Consider the following 15088-nt stretch of genomic DNA (forward strand, 5'->3'; position numbering starts at 1 on the left):
ACATACAACGATAACCATGCCTGTTGTGCTGTATGGTTGCGAAACATGGTCGCTTACTGAGGGAGGAACACAGACTGGAAGTATTTGGGAATAAAATCCCGAGGCGAATATTCGGACCCAAGAGGAACGGGAATGAGGAATGGCAGAAACTTCATAACAAGGAGCTACATAATTTATACCGTTTACCAAACGTTGTTAGGGCTATCAAATCTAGAAGGCTCAGGTAGGTAGGTTACGTAGCTAGAATGAAAGAAAATAGGAACGCTTTCAAAGTTTTAACTGGAAATCCAATCGGAAAACGACCATTAGGAAGACCTAGGCGCAGATGGGAGGACAATATTAAGATGGATCTCGCAGAAATAGGAATACAAATTAGAAACTGAATCTAGTTGGCTAAAGACAGAAGTCAATGGAAAGGTTTTGCGAACGCGACATTGAACTTTCATGTTCCATACGCCATAGTGCACGAGCGAGCGAGCGAGCAAGCCAGAAAGAAAGAGAGAGAGAGAGAGAGAGAGAGAGAGAGAGAGCAAACCTCATTCAGGATAGAGAGCCCGAGTTCAATCGAATGCAAACCTGACAAAGCGTGAATTAGCCTGAGCCCTGATTACAAAATCGTCATCTATAACTTTCTTTTTTTTGTTTGTTTGTTTGAAATACGTTAATTATTTTCCTTCACTATATTCACCGCTAATCATTCGCAGACAGTCAAATTTTCTTCCCGATCCTTATAGGCCGCACTACACACACGTTATCCAACTAGAAAATCCCTACAGATCGTGACTAAATGATTGTACGTAAATATTTTGTCTTTAATAAGCTCTGGAAAGAAAAAAATCATATGGGGTTAGATCTGGCAAACGTGATGGCCACAAAAAAGTTGTTTTTGTGGTCATTTTTACAAGGACAGGATTGAGAAATATGTACACGTTTCTATATATATGGAAGGAAAAAACTCCGAATTATCTACACTGTAATTCCGTTTGAACAAACTGCTCATACAATTGTGAGGTTACATCTTTGGTAGGTGGCAAATTGCTATTCACTTAAGAAGTTCTTGTACATAAATATTCTTAAGTATAAAACTCTAACCGAAATTAAATAATAACATCAATAACAAAAACGTCTGCTTCAGTATCACTGTAAGTACAGGGGTGCCTACAGGCAGGTCTTACGGCGCAGGTTGTGCCTATGAGAATATTTTGGACGACATAATTTTTCATGGAAACTGGCACAGTCAAACTAGAAAATGGTAAGTTTAAACCTGTCTGTCAATATATTTACGAATGGCAAATTTGGGGTTTACGCCTAAGTTTCTGAATAGGATGGGCACCAGTCTGACAATATATTTACGAATGGTAAATTTGGGGTTTACGCCTAAGCTTCTCTGGGTAAAATGGGCACCCGTCTGTCAATATATCTACGAATGATAAATTTGGGGTTTAAGCCTAAGCTTCTGGGTAGGATGGGTATTGTGTGTCAATATATCTACAAGTTCGAAACTATCCCCTACTATATGCTAGCCCCTGTTTTGCTTTTCCCACTAGATAATCACTGTGAATTTTTTGTAGAGTTCACCGGTCTATTGGTATCCTTTCCTCACAAGTTCCTGTTTATGTTCTACGCATTCATTCTCATAATCAATATTTCATTTGAAAGGTAATTAATTGTAATTTAAAAGAATGTCTTCGTAGACTTATAAAAAAGGCCCAAAATAACGGAAGAGTTTAATGTATCAAAATTGGGACTTCTTAAACGGTCTTCAAAAGACTGGAGAGAGGTCTACTTGTAGCTGATCAAAGTACTGATATAGTTTCGAAATGTTTCGCTGTGTACTATTTCTGCTTTTTTTTTTTTTTTTTTTTTTTTTTTTTTTTTTTTTTAAGAATTACATCAGTATCATATGAAAGATACTGCTTATCACTTCGTAATTTGAATGCCAGTCACTTATTACGTTATACAACGGGTCGTAAAAATATGCAAGTCGAAATAAAATTATGAACAGCGGATTATATAAAGTATCTGGTGTATACTTAATTATCCACGTAGTATATATAGATCTTTAACTTTGTATATCTGTGGTCAAGAGGTTATGCAAAAGGAAATAGAATTATGAATAGAGGGCTGTATAAAGTCTCTGGTGTATACTCAATTACTCATATGCATATATTCTATATAAATCTTTAATTTCGTTTGTTTGTGACCTCTGTAATATATTCAATTATCGATATCCATATCCATATACTGTATATAAATCTTTAATTTTGCTGTCTGAGATCAAGAGGTTATGCAACCCGAAACAAAATTATGAAGAGCGGGTTGTATAAAGTCTAGTGTATATTCAATCATTCTATCTATAGCCTTTTTTTTTTTTTTTTTGTTTTAAATAAAGAAATACAAAGCTTGAATATTTACAACTAATCGACAATTACATACGGGTCCGAATATTTATTGAACGTCCTACGATTCTGTTCTTCAGGTCAAAAGAAACGATGAGAAATTAATAATGAAATGAATATGAAACGACAATATGCAACAGGAAGAGTGTACTTAGCAATCGTAATATATCTGAGTTAAGACTTGGCTTTTAACTGTGCACATATTTTCTTTTAACATATTGGTTACCAATCCCACTCTGCACGGTAAGATTGTTGGTAACGAGCCGAATTTTAGTTTTGGATGTTTGTACCTCAGATTCTAACTGACCCACATACATATGAAACAAGAGGCAAAGTATAAACACTAATTCAGAAAAAGTATAACTTCCAGCAGGAACGTAAGCAGGGGGTGGATCCTGGGGGTCCGGACTGCCCCCCCCCCGAAATCCGGACTTTTTTGTAAATTTAGTCTAATTTTAGGGGCAATTTTACAATTTTTAATATCATTTAGCCTGAAAATGTGTTTGGACTCGCCCCGAGAAGCTTTGGACCTCCCCCCCCCCCGAAATAAAAAATGAAATGAAATCTTTGAGTTTTACGTCCCACGTTTATGCCGGTTAGGCTAAAGGAGACGGTGATGATGAGTAATGAATGAAATGGTGGAATGAAGAAAGTGGGAGGAAACGGGAGAACCCCGAGAAAACCCACGCACACGGCCCCCCGAAATAAATTCCTGCGTATGTCCCTGACTTCCACACCTCGCAGTGGATCACAAACTGGCCGTCACTCCCTCAGACTACTCGGCCATGTCAACCGTCGAACTTTCCCTGGATCTCTAATACAGAGTGGCACCAAGCCGACTGACATATTTCAAACTTGAATATTGCGTAGGCGTAACAACTTATATTGGTTGGCCGGGTGGGAAGCGAAAGAGAAAAGAAAGCCACGTTATATGGTCATTGCAATGGAGCATTGGGTGCACAAAACATTATGTTACCTAAGTTCGTAGCTATTACGAAACTAAGTCTGTACCAGAAGTGCGAAATTTTAATGTTGGTCAACAGAGTAAATTTCCATCTCGGAATACCATATTGGCTTGGGTGAAGAAGTCTAAAAAAAGTGGTTGGATGTGAAACATGGAGCTCCAAAAACAGTTGGAACTCTTGAGAGCGTGGAGAGACCAACATTAGGTTTTTTTTTTTTTTTTTTTTTTCCACTTCTGGCACAGACTTAGTTTCGTAATAATTACGAACTGAGATTATACGATGTTCTGTGCTCTAATGCTCTATTGTGACTGACTGACTATATACGAGGCATTGTTTCCTCTTTCGGTTCCCACCCCGCCGACCAATATCAGTTATTACGCCTTCGCAATATTCGAATTTGAAATATGTCAGCCGGCTCGGCGCCATCTTGTATAAGAATTTATGAAACTTGTGCCCGGCACAACATTGGCTACTCTCAGAAACAATAATATATTTTCTTTTTCTTTCAAATCTATAAACCGCTTGCTATGAAGCCCGAAATTTCACTGTTTTTAGTTTTGTCCATTATTTCTGAAAATACAAAGTATAGCGAATACACATTTCACATTCTGAACGAATTAACCCCTTTTGTGAATCACACACTATTTAAACGACCGTCAAATCGAATGTTACTAAGAAGAAATTAATTTTTATCAAGCGTCCCCCCCCTCCACACACACTTCTTCCTAGGCGTCCCTATAATATGAGCAAGATCAAAATGATACAACGAACGTTCTATAATAGAAATAAAGCACAACCCAAGATAAAAAGTACAGAACGGGGACATACCCGATACTGTGCATAAGATTCTAACGGCACCAAATAGTTAAACAATATAATTTGACTAGAAGTGTTCACAATCCACTTTTAACCAGAAAATACGATACATCGCAAAGTGGGACAATATTTGGACTCAGCATTTTACAGAAATCGCATCTTATAATTAATCTACTGTATAGAGAAAATGTATAAGAAATCCTTGAGCAATCATTCACAACACTTAACGGCTAATTACTTTTAATTTTTACATTATATTTACGTTTGTCTTGAGGCCATTTTTTAAATACATTCGATGAACTATAATAATAAAAACAATGTCATAATAAAAATACCTCAACGTTATTACCATAAATAACAGGACAAAAACAACAACAGGACAAAAGAACATATCAAATAGAGGAAAATAACACTTTTTGAGGAAAAAAATATTTAAGGACCAACTCAAGGTGACTTTCTCGATTTTTTTTTTTTTAAACTTTACGACGAGGATCATTTCAAAAGTCTTGCATACAGCGCATGCGCGACCGTTTGAGTGCTGTGATCAAGCTCAATTTTATGTCAGTTGTGAGTCAGAGTTTGAGCTTGACGATTGTGTCTGTGTTTGCTGGTTTAGTGTTGCTATGTTGTGACAAATTCAGTGTAAAAAATGGAAGGTGAACCCGACTCAGTTATGCACTATTAACCGAGCCACGTAATGTCCATTATGCACACACATTCTTTTAAAATGTAAGTGTGATTTTGGTCATCTCAAAATAGAAGCCGCACCAAATTTCTAGTGCGGCCTATACGTAAAACAAATAACAGAATCCAATAATCCATTAAAAAGAAATTATTGAAAATATTGACAAGAAAACCATCTTGTACGGGTCCTTAGTTGGAAACACAAATACATAAAAAGGAAGAAAACAATGAAGTGTTATTATATATACAGGTTGTTTCAAAACAACACCGACAACGTTTGGAAGGTGATTCCTTACACCAAGATAAGACAAAAAGTATATCTGGGTGCACAAATGTTTCCTTTCGGAGTTATACGCTGTCGAAAACAAGAAAAAGTGAACTGTAAAGGTCCATAGCTCCAATACTATGGGACCTATCATAGTCGGGTCAAGACTTCACTTAGGAACTAATATGTACGCTATCCAAAAGTACATGTTTCAGAATCCTGCGGTACTCACTCAACAATTTTTATCGAGGGAGTTTGGTTATGGGGATATAATTTGAAGTACTTACCTCTATAAAAATTGTTGCGAAAGTACCGCAGGATTCTGAAACATTGATATTTGGATAGGACATATACTAATTCCTAAGCGAAGTCTTGACCCGACTATGGTAGGTCCCATAGTATTGGAGTTATGGACTTTTAAAGTTCATTTCTTTCTCATGTTTTCGGCAGGCTATAACTTCGAAATGACGGGATTTCTGCATCCAAGTTGGTCTATACTTTTTGTCTTATCTTGGTGTCAGGAATCACTTCCCAAACGTTGTCGGTGTTGGTTTGAAATGCCCTGTATATATAAATACATACACACGTGCTCAACCATACACACTCACACTCACACTCATACACACGCAATTATTTCTAATAGATAAAAATACTGTTTGTAGAACAGACTAGGTTGATAACTTATGAACTTAAAAAAAAAGAAGATTATAGAAAGAGACCATATAGAAATAAAATAATAATTAATCACTTCTGAACACGTTTGTTGTTTTAAAAATTAAGTTCATTGATAATGATCAGTAAAAAGATCAGTCTCCAGTAATAATATTAACCATCCATACATTTTTTTATAAATAAAAAATAGACACCGAGTCTCACACCATTCTCAATTCATTTTGTTTTTTTGTACAAAAAAGTAAAATAGGCTCCTCTTTATTATTACAGTATTATTATTATTATTATTATTAATACGTTTACAACCTTCTAAAACGAATTTGGCTGAGGGAACAATAATATGGAATTATTATTATTATTATTATTTTTACCCACACGTTTCATCGCCACGTGTGCATCAAAATGCCTAAATTAGTTAAAATAAAGGCACAATGAATTAGCTTCGTCTTTTTTTGTTATACAGTGTTTGGATCGCACAACAATTTTCTTTCGTATAATATATATATATATTTTACCGCTACTTCAATGTAAATTATTTATACATTCAGTACGCTTTTTTCTTTTTTAAAAAAATTGCTCAACAAAGACCCACACAGCATTTATGTTTAAAAAAAAAAGAAACATTCATCATACAGAAACTGTTCTAACAATTTTTTTTAATTATTTTTATTTATTTTAGAAAATATGCATTCTTTTTCTCTAATGCACTTGGTGAGCACTGCTACTGTAATAACAGTAGTCGTCATATGTGTCAACAACTTGTATATATATATATATTACATATATATTTATATATTTTACAAGAGAATTACAGCCTCAGAGCAGTCTTGAGTACGGGAGCACGTAACAACATTCTGGAGGATTTACAGTAAGATTATTTTTTAAAAAAAAATCATTATTATTATATTCACTGCTTTACGACTGTGGTTTAATCAACTATCGTTCTATCGTATTTTAAGTTACCTCTTTTTTTTACGTATTACATATTGTTCTGTTTATTTGGGATCGCTTGAGGTGGATTTTCTCCGGTGTTTTCCTGCGATTGTTGCCGCTGTGAGATTGGTCTTTTGTTGCTGGTTTAAACACTGTAGTCGAAGTTGTGCTTGTTTTTGTAGCGCCAACTGGAACTGTGAATGAAAACAACAAATTAATACTATAAAAGGCTACTCATTGTTAAAGTGATTATATTGCGAAATCAGAAAACGTGTGCTCTGAAATTCCTGGAAAGAACAGGAATGAGATCTGGCAAAATGAAATGAGAACAGGAATGAGATCTGGCAAAATGAAATGAGAGCAGGAATGAGATCTGGCAAAATGAGATGAAAACAGGAATGAGATCTGGCAAAATGAGATGAAAACAGGAATGAGATCTAGCAAAATGAAATGAAAATGGAAATGAGATCTGGCAAAATGGGATGAGAACAGGAATGAGATCTGGCAAAATAAGATGAAAACAGAAATGAGATCTGGCAAAATAAGATGGAAACAGGAACAAGATCTGGCAAAATAAGATGGGAACAGGAATGAGATCTGTCAAAATGAGATGAAAACAGGAATAAGATCTGGCAAAATGCGATGAAAACAGGAATGAGATCTAGCAAAATGAAATGAAAATGGGAATGAGATCTGGTAAAATGAGATGAAAACAGGAATGAGATTTTGCGAAATGAGAACAAGAATGAGATCTAGTAAAATTAAATGAAAACAGGAATGAGATCTGGCAAAATGAGACGAAAACAGGAATGAGATCTGGCAAAATGAGATGAAAACAGGAATGAGATCAAGCAAAATGAGACGAGTAGTGAGGAACGCATGCACAGAGAGCGAATTTAAGTTTCCTAGGACTACTGTCACTCGTAGTCAAGGTTACCAAACCTCTTCATGTCTTTTTTTTTAAGAGTTACCAAACGTCCTGATTTTCCAGGACATGTCCCCTTTTCTAAGAGCTACCAAACGTCCTCATTTACCAGGACACGTCCTCTTTTCTAAGAGTTACCAAACATCCCCATTTACCAGGACAAGTCATCTTTTCTAAGAGTTACCATACGTCCTCTTTTACCTGTAAATATTTTTAGTATAATAATTTATCTAATATTATTCCTAGATTTTTAACGTGTTTCAAAATGAAATGAAATTTTTGAGTTTGAGTTTTACCAAACATCCCCATTTACCAGGACATGTCCCCTTTTCTAAGAGCTACCAAACGTCCTGATTTTCCAGGACATGTCCCCTTTTCTAAGAGCTACCAAACGTCCTCATTTACCAGGACACGTCCTCTTTTCTAAGAGTTACCAAACATCCCCATTTACCAGGACAAGTCATCTTTTCTAAGAGTTACCATACGTCCTCTTTTACCTGTAAATATTTTTAGTATAATAATTTATCTAATATTATTCCTAGATTTTTAACGTGTTTCAAAATGAAATGAAATTTTTGAGTTTTACCTCCCACGGTTATGCCGGCTAGGCTAAAGGAGACGGTGATAATGAGAAATTAATGAAATGGTGGAATGAAAAAGTGGGAGGAAAAGGGAGAACCTCGAGGAAACCCACACACACGGTGTTTATTCAATTTCCTGATTACCTATACATTTGTAAGGCAAAAGATAAGTTTTCCTGGGAAAAGTTATATATTGCGTTTTGGCAATATTCAAAGGTAGGAAATTATTCTTTGACCATTTAGCTAATATATCAATTTTTTCTTACAATATAACTTGATCTTAAACAGTACTAATTTAATTAAAGATTTTAATGTCATCAGCATACATCAAGTATTTACAAGTTACCTTATAAGATGAATCATTTATATAAAATAAAAAAGCAAGGGATCCAGGTTAGAACCTTGAGGTACTTCAGATGTCATGTTATAAATAACGGAAATATAGCCACTATGTAACACGATTTGACAAATTGTACTTGTTCAGCTTACTTATTAATAAATGATGAGGCAGTTTATCAAATGCCTTTGCAGAATCGAAGTAGGTAACATCAGTTTGTCCACCAGATCGAATAACAGAAAATACACTTTGCATAAAACCTGCCAAGTTTGTAATAACTGATTTGCCGTTTATAAACCCATGTTGATTAGTGTCCAACTGCTCACAGACAGTGCTACACAAGTAATTGTACATTATTTTCCAAAAATTTTGAGTATAACACTCATTAAAGACATAGGTCTATAATCATTGATATTATCATCATTAGTCTTGGATATGTGTGTTATAGTTACTGCCTCCCAAACTTTAGGTTAAGTATTTTCATTTAAGCTCCAATTAAACAAGGATGCTAACACTGGTGAAAAGATATATAGTAGCGATAATAATAATAATACCAACTTTGTCAACATTCTTTGGATGATCATCTTACCTGCTGTTGAGGTGTAAGCGTCGGACCACTGACGACCTGGGTTCCTTGCGTCGTCATCTGCCCAGACGCTGTAAGAAGAAATATATAAATATATTTCGTGTATGACAGTAAATGGGGATAGATAGTTAAATATTATCTACCATCATAATTATAAAATATCAGATCTGTCCGAACTAAAAGAACAGAAAATTGTAGATAGAATATTATTGCCTGCTTATTAACTTCAAGGCACTGTCGCTTTGAGGTGGAAGAGAAGTGAATAAAATAAGATTTTGTATTAAAATGTATTACATGCTTCAAAATAAATATGTGATGCGAAGACTTTTCGATTTTTCCTCGCATAATGATACTGCTTACTTCATATGGTAATATAATATAAAATCTTTAGCTCACTTACGTGATGTCGCCGCCATCTTAACAGGTGCACTGGGATGCCTTTGAACAGCAGCATTAAGCAGCCCCCGTGCAGCTACTTGTTTTGCTGTTTGTGGAGTGAGACCTCTGGCTTTTTGTAACGTGCTGACTAGTTGGATGGACTGTTGCGCTGCCTGAGATGGAAAACGAAATTTTTTTTATCACATTTGTTATCTTCTTTCACTGCACACACAATGCATGTTACAGTAAAAACTTGCAAAGTTGGTCATTGATCTTACTTGGTATTTTGACAAGTTGGCATTATTTCCTATAAAATTAAGAGATCCATTAACAGAAATTATCGTTGGGCTCTCCGCTCCATAGAAAAAAAAAAAAAAATCCGATAGCTTACTAAGCTGATCACTTCTTATTTGGTCATTTGTTAAGTTGGCCTGAGAAGTCCGTCAAAAGGATTTATCATCCAGCTCACCGCTCCAGAGGAATATAAATTTCCGATAACTTACTAAGCTAGGCTTTTTTTTTTTCTTTCTCTTTCTTTTCATTTACTAAATTTCCCTTATACTTACCTGTAAGATTAAAAAATCCATCAAAAAGATTCAACACCCAGTTTCACGCTCAAGAGAAAAAGAAATATCCGTTAACTTACTAAGGTATCCACTCATTTTATTTGATAATTTACCAAATCGCCTTTATCTTTATAAATAGACTCAGAGATCCATCCAAACGATCTATCACACAGCTTTCCGGTCTAGAGGAAAACAAATTTCCGAGAATTTACTAACCTAGCCATTTATCTTAAATTTGGTCACAGCATATCTATAAAACTACGAGATTCATTAAAAGGGATCTATCAGCCAGCTTCCTGCTCCAGAAGAAAACAAATCTCTGATTATATTTGGTGAGCTTTCTCACCCACTTCAGTCAATAATTTGTACGCCGAGAACGGTTGGCTCTTCTTTCGGTGGGGCGTTTTTATTTTTGTGTCAATTTATCACAAATAGAAAGAATTATCTCGAACTTTTATATATTTGTATTAAAGAGCCAAAATTAGAATACACAACATTAAATCTCGGTACAAATATGAGTATAGTAAATAGATGTCTGTGAAACCACTCTTAACGGACATCTTCATAATATGAACAGACTTCCTTGCATTAGTAAGGGACGGAACTCTCTCCTTTACGAATATTCAGATCGGACACGGACAGTCTTCATAATGGAAGAACTATTTTCCGTTTATACGTATTTAGGACAGAAAATCCCTTCTCCCTACAAATGTCTGTGTCACGAGTCAATGATGTAGTGAATCGGCACACAGAATAATTACAAGCTGAGTTTGAAGTTCTGCTTTTTCCCCTGTCCATAATAAACTAGTTCCTGGAACAGGCTTCTACAAGTAAAACTAATCGACGAAAGCCAGTCGTATGACAAAGGGGCTTTGTTACAGAACAGTTACAAAACAGATTCGAATCATTTTACATCAGACAAAACATCCAACTTTAGACTTAGATAAGAATTGCTTAGAAAAACGATGGGACAGCATCATAAAAAAATACCGTACAAAAAACTTTTATTTTATTAAATTAAGCCACATAATACGAGGTGCGTTCGGAAAGTAACCTGTGATCGGTCACTGTGTGTGTAGTGGAGACAGCGCTACCATCTTTGCACAGACGTGCGCCGTAGATCAGCCTGCATCCAGCCGTGCTAGTTCCACTTTTATAGCGTCTCAAAGTGTGTGCTGCAATAGAAAACCCCGTCTAGTACCAGGTGTGATCTGTTATACGTTTTCTTACGGCAAAACTCTATTCGGCAGCAGCTATTAATCGGGAACTTTGGTACCATGTGTGGATCAAGTGTGATGAGTGAAGGAGTTGTTCGTGAATGGGTTTGTTCATTTAAAAGTGGACGAACAAACATTCATAACGAAGAGAGGAATGGCAGGCCATCAGTGGTCACTGATGAACTCGCTCAAAAAACACGACCCGCTCGGGAGAGTAATGCTCCAGGAAGTACTTTTTTTCGCGCGCTACTCTAGCCAGCTGTTTTACGCGCTATCCTAGGCAGTTGTTTTAAGTTGGTCACAAAATTGATATCATGGAGTACAAGGGGAATAAAACGAGCCCTGCGTGGCTTCTAACCCGTTCCTACTACTACTACTACTACTTATCTGCACAAAAGTAAGTAAATCACTTTTTTGAGTATTATTTTCATATTATTTTAATTTAAAGAGTTATAAAAATGTAAAAAAATGTAAACATACTTTCCTCGGGCCGGGTTTGAACTCACGCCAAAAGAGATTTTTGTTAGTAGCATATAGCACTAGCCCACTCGGCCACGAAGACCGACAACAACAGTTCTTTGATTTCTGCTATTTGAATGCAACTTGACAAGAAATGGATAACTCCAACCAATCAGAACTGTGTTTTTCGTTCCTAGATTTGGCTATCAGCGGTTATCATCTCTTCACAGATATGAAGAAGTGGCATGGATTTCAGCGCTTTGGTGATTATGAAGAGCTGAAAGATGCGGACACAGGCTGCCTTAAGGCACAGGCGGGAGGTTTTTATGCTGATGGAACTTCTAAGCTAGTGCAAAGATATGATAGGTGCTTGAATGTCTATTACAAACTACGCTGAAAATAGAGCAAAGAAGTAGTTTTCAGATGTATATAATAAATTCTTTGTATTTACTTTGGTGTTTCTTTTATAACCAATTCGAGGTTACTTTCCGAACGGCCCTCGTATCTTACGTAATTTATATTCCATAGCAGCTTTTTCATCTTCATAAATGTTCAGTTCGCAAAATATATGTCTTTTAAAGTGTTTGTCAAGATTTGGCGTTTTACCTAATGTGTCTTCAGTACTCAATCTGGCGACAAAACAGTTGAATAACAATTACAACATCAGAAGTTCAAAACAGTTTACACACAACAATAACGTAAAAGGAAAAATGGGATGGATTCTTAGTGTAATACGACCAATTACGCGGAATTACTACACCAGTTGGTGAGTAGAGTACAAATATTTGAATTTCGTGAATTTTATAACTTTCTTTGATAGAGAAACTACATAGTTTTAGGTTATATGTAAAATTATCTTCAAGAAATGAAGTAGAAGTGCACAACTGATATTTACACATAGTTTGTGTTTAAAGAAAATTATTAAGATCTCCGATACTCTTATCAAAAAATCGCTTCAAGGACTTTTCTCCTACAAAAACAAGTGTATCTACAGGTCATTTTTTTTCTTTCAATTTTAGAATCCTTACTCCTGAAGAGTAAGGTGTTTTGCTAAAGTGATTCGATCTTCATGTGTCTATCTTCACCTCCTGAGAAAAGTTACATAATAGACCACTGAAACTAAAGGAAATTGTCAATTTCTGCATCACCTCTCTCTCTGTTTGTTGTTTTGTTTCATCTTTTCTTCTTTACTTCTTTTTGAGTTTCCTCCTTTCTTAGGTTTTCTAAGTATACTTTGTAGTTACGGTAAGCAGACTTAGCAGATGTAAGAAGCTTCTGAGTAAGCGGAACCAGTTCTGGCCTATTTCCGAATTTCTTCATTCCAGACATTATATTTAACTTAGCATTGAGAGTTCTCAAAGCCATGAAATAATCAAATTCATCACCTACTCTTAAGAAGAACATACAAGAAGCATAACACAAGACGAACATGATGAACCACACAACGTTGAGCGGAGCCTTAACTATTACGAGAGAAAACTAAAAGACTATTATGATAGAAGAAAGCATAGACACAGAAGGGTTCTCAACCCCACTTTGAGAGCTTAAGCACCCACCAATCATTCACTGTGGTTTAGAAAGAATAAAAGCTGAAGTGAGAATAAAGCTGACTGTTTTACATGTGGTAGCAAGTACTGAAGCTTTCAGAAGAATAATGAGTAACAAGTTTCTGCCTTTTTCCATTTATTTTTATATTGTTCTTAGAAAACTGCCAATGCAAAACACAAATCACAAGAAAAAGTCACTTTACCTCCCAAAAAAGTAACTTTTAGTGACAAATTTGACCCCCCAAAAAAAGTAACTTTTAGTGACCAACTTGAAAAAAGTAACTTTTAGTTAAAAACTGATTCGCTATGAGCCCTACAACCGATTCTGCCGAAATTGTCTACGAAAATTATAGAAGGATGCAATAAGTGATAAATTTAACTAAGTGACCTCAGAAATAGTTGCAAGAAGAAATAATATAATCTCCAACCGATAAAGGTACGTCTTTTAAAATTTATTTATTTATTTATACATATTTCTGAGCAATACCGGTATCTACGGCCTTAAGCCCGTCGTGTATGAGAGATGACGTCCTTCGGCGATCACTATCCGGGGAAGGAGGAAGGAAGAAAGGAACAGGGGAGAGATGAGTGTGTTAAGTATGACCCGGCATTTGCCTGGTGTGAATGAGGAAAACCAAGGAAGTTAAAAAAAAAAATAAAAAAAATAAAAAAAACTCATTTAGGATGGCTGACCTGAAAAAGCTATTACACCTTTCCGAACGAATGTCCCCACCGGGAATGGAACCCGGGGTCGCTCATGCCAGAAGTGAGAGTGTTAGGGACTACGCTACGCCGGGCTACTATTTTGAAATGTAAACTTAAGTTTTACGAGAAGAAGTGTAACACGGATTTTAGCAAGCCTTAAGCCACATTGTCACGTTAGAAGAACTTGTAGCCGTCATAATAATTAATTAATTAAAAAAAAAAAATCTTGAAACCCTACACATAGTCTTGAAAGGGTCATAAAACATTTTTTTCCATCTTGCAAGGAGTTGAACGATGCGCAACTTTCTGGGACGTCTTGCTTGCTACCTGCTATCGCCCTCCCGCTGACATAAAAGAAAAACCAGTTTTGCCGCTTCCAAAACAATGGATTCTTTTGGACAGGGAGGGGAAGTGCGCCAAAATACACGTTTTTAATGAGGAGGTTCACTGTTTGTCCACTAGAGTGCAGTGCTGCATGTGTGGAGAAACCTTTCTTGCCTTCAAGAAGTTGTAACATGTAAACAGTAAATAGAAAGATCGGGTTGAAAGGTTCTTTTTATGACAGCTACAAGATTCATTTAACGTGGCAATGTGGCTTTAGGAATGCATTTCTAGCGTGGTTATCTGAGTAATCATAGGTATACCATTTATCGGATTTGATGACTGTTTGATTGGATCCCTAAACGAGTTTCATACAATTAAAAAAAAAAAAAAAAAAAAAAAAAAGTAATGCAGAAGTAACTGAAGCTTGGCAGAACTAGTGTGACAAGCGAGAAAACAAAAATGAAATCTTTGAATTTTACGTCCCATATTTATGCCAGCGAGGCTAAAGGAGACGGTGATGATGAGAAATATAGGAAATGCTGGAATAAAGGAAGTGAGAGGAGGAAATGGAATAACCCCGAGAAAAGCCACGCACACGGTGTTTGTCCACCATAATGTGATAAGCAAGAATCTTATAAACAAAATTTAGTAAAATAAATTCATGAAAGTATTGTAATTACTCACGGAATTGGAATTAATTACCTCACAAGAACAATACAATATACTTAC

The 15088-nt window shown here is 35.8% G+C and overlaps 1 protein-coding gene across 2 annotated transcripts in view; it reads right to left on the bottom strand.

Moving 5' to 3' along the window:
• Positions 1-1838: 1838 nt before the first annotated feature.
• Spt20 (transcription factor Spt20 homolog) overlaps positions 1839-15088 on the bottom strand; it is an 87062-nt gene continuing 73812 nt past the window's right edge. For both annotated transcript variants that reach the window (XM_081737721.1, XM_081737720.1), the window contains exons 15-17: positions 9564-9714; positions 9167-9234; positions 1839-6928 (exon numbers count right to left, since the gene is read on the bottom strand). In XM_081737721.1, coding sequence (XP_081593847.1) covers positions 6797-6928; positions 9167-9234; positions 9564-9714 — 351 coding nt within the window. In that variant the 3' untranslated portion in view covers positions 1839-6796. The remainder of the gene's footprint in view (positions 6929-9166; positions 9235-9563; positions 9715-15088) is intronic.

This window comes from Thermobia domestica, chromosome 14 (genome assembly GCF_964235325.1).
Source record: "Thermobia domestica chromosome 14, izTheDome1.hap1.1, whole genome shotgun sequence".
NCBI classification, from domain to species: Eukaryota; Metazoa; Arthropoda; class Insecta; order Zygentoma; family Lepismatidae; genus Thermobia; species Thermobia domestica.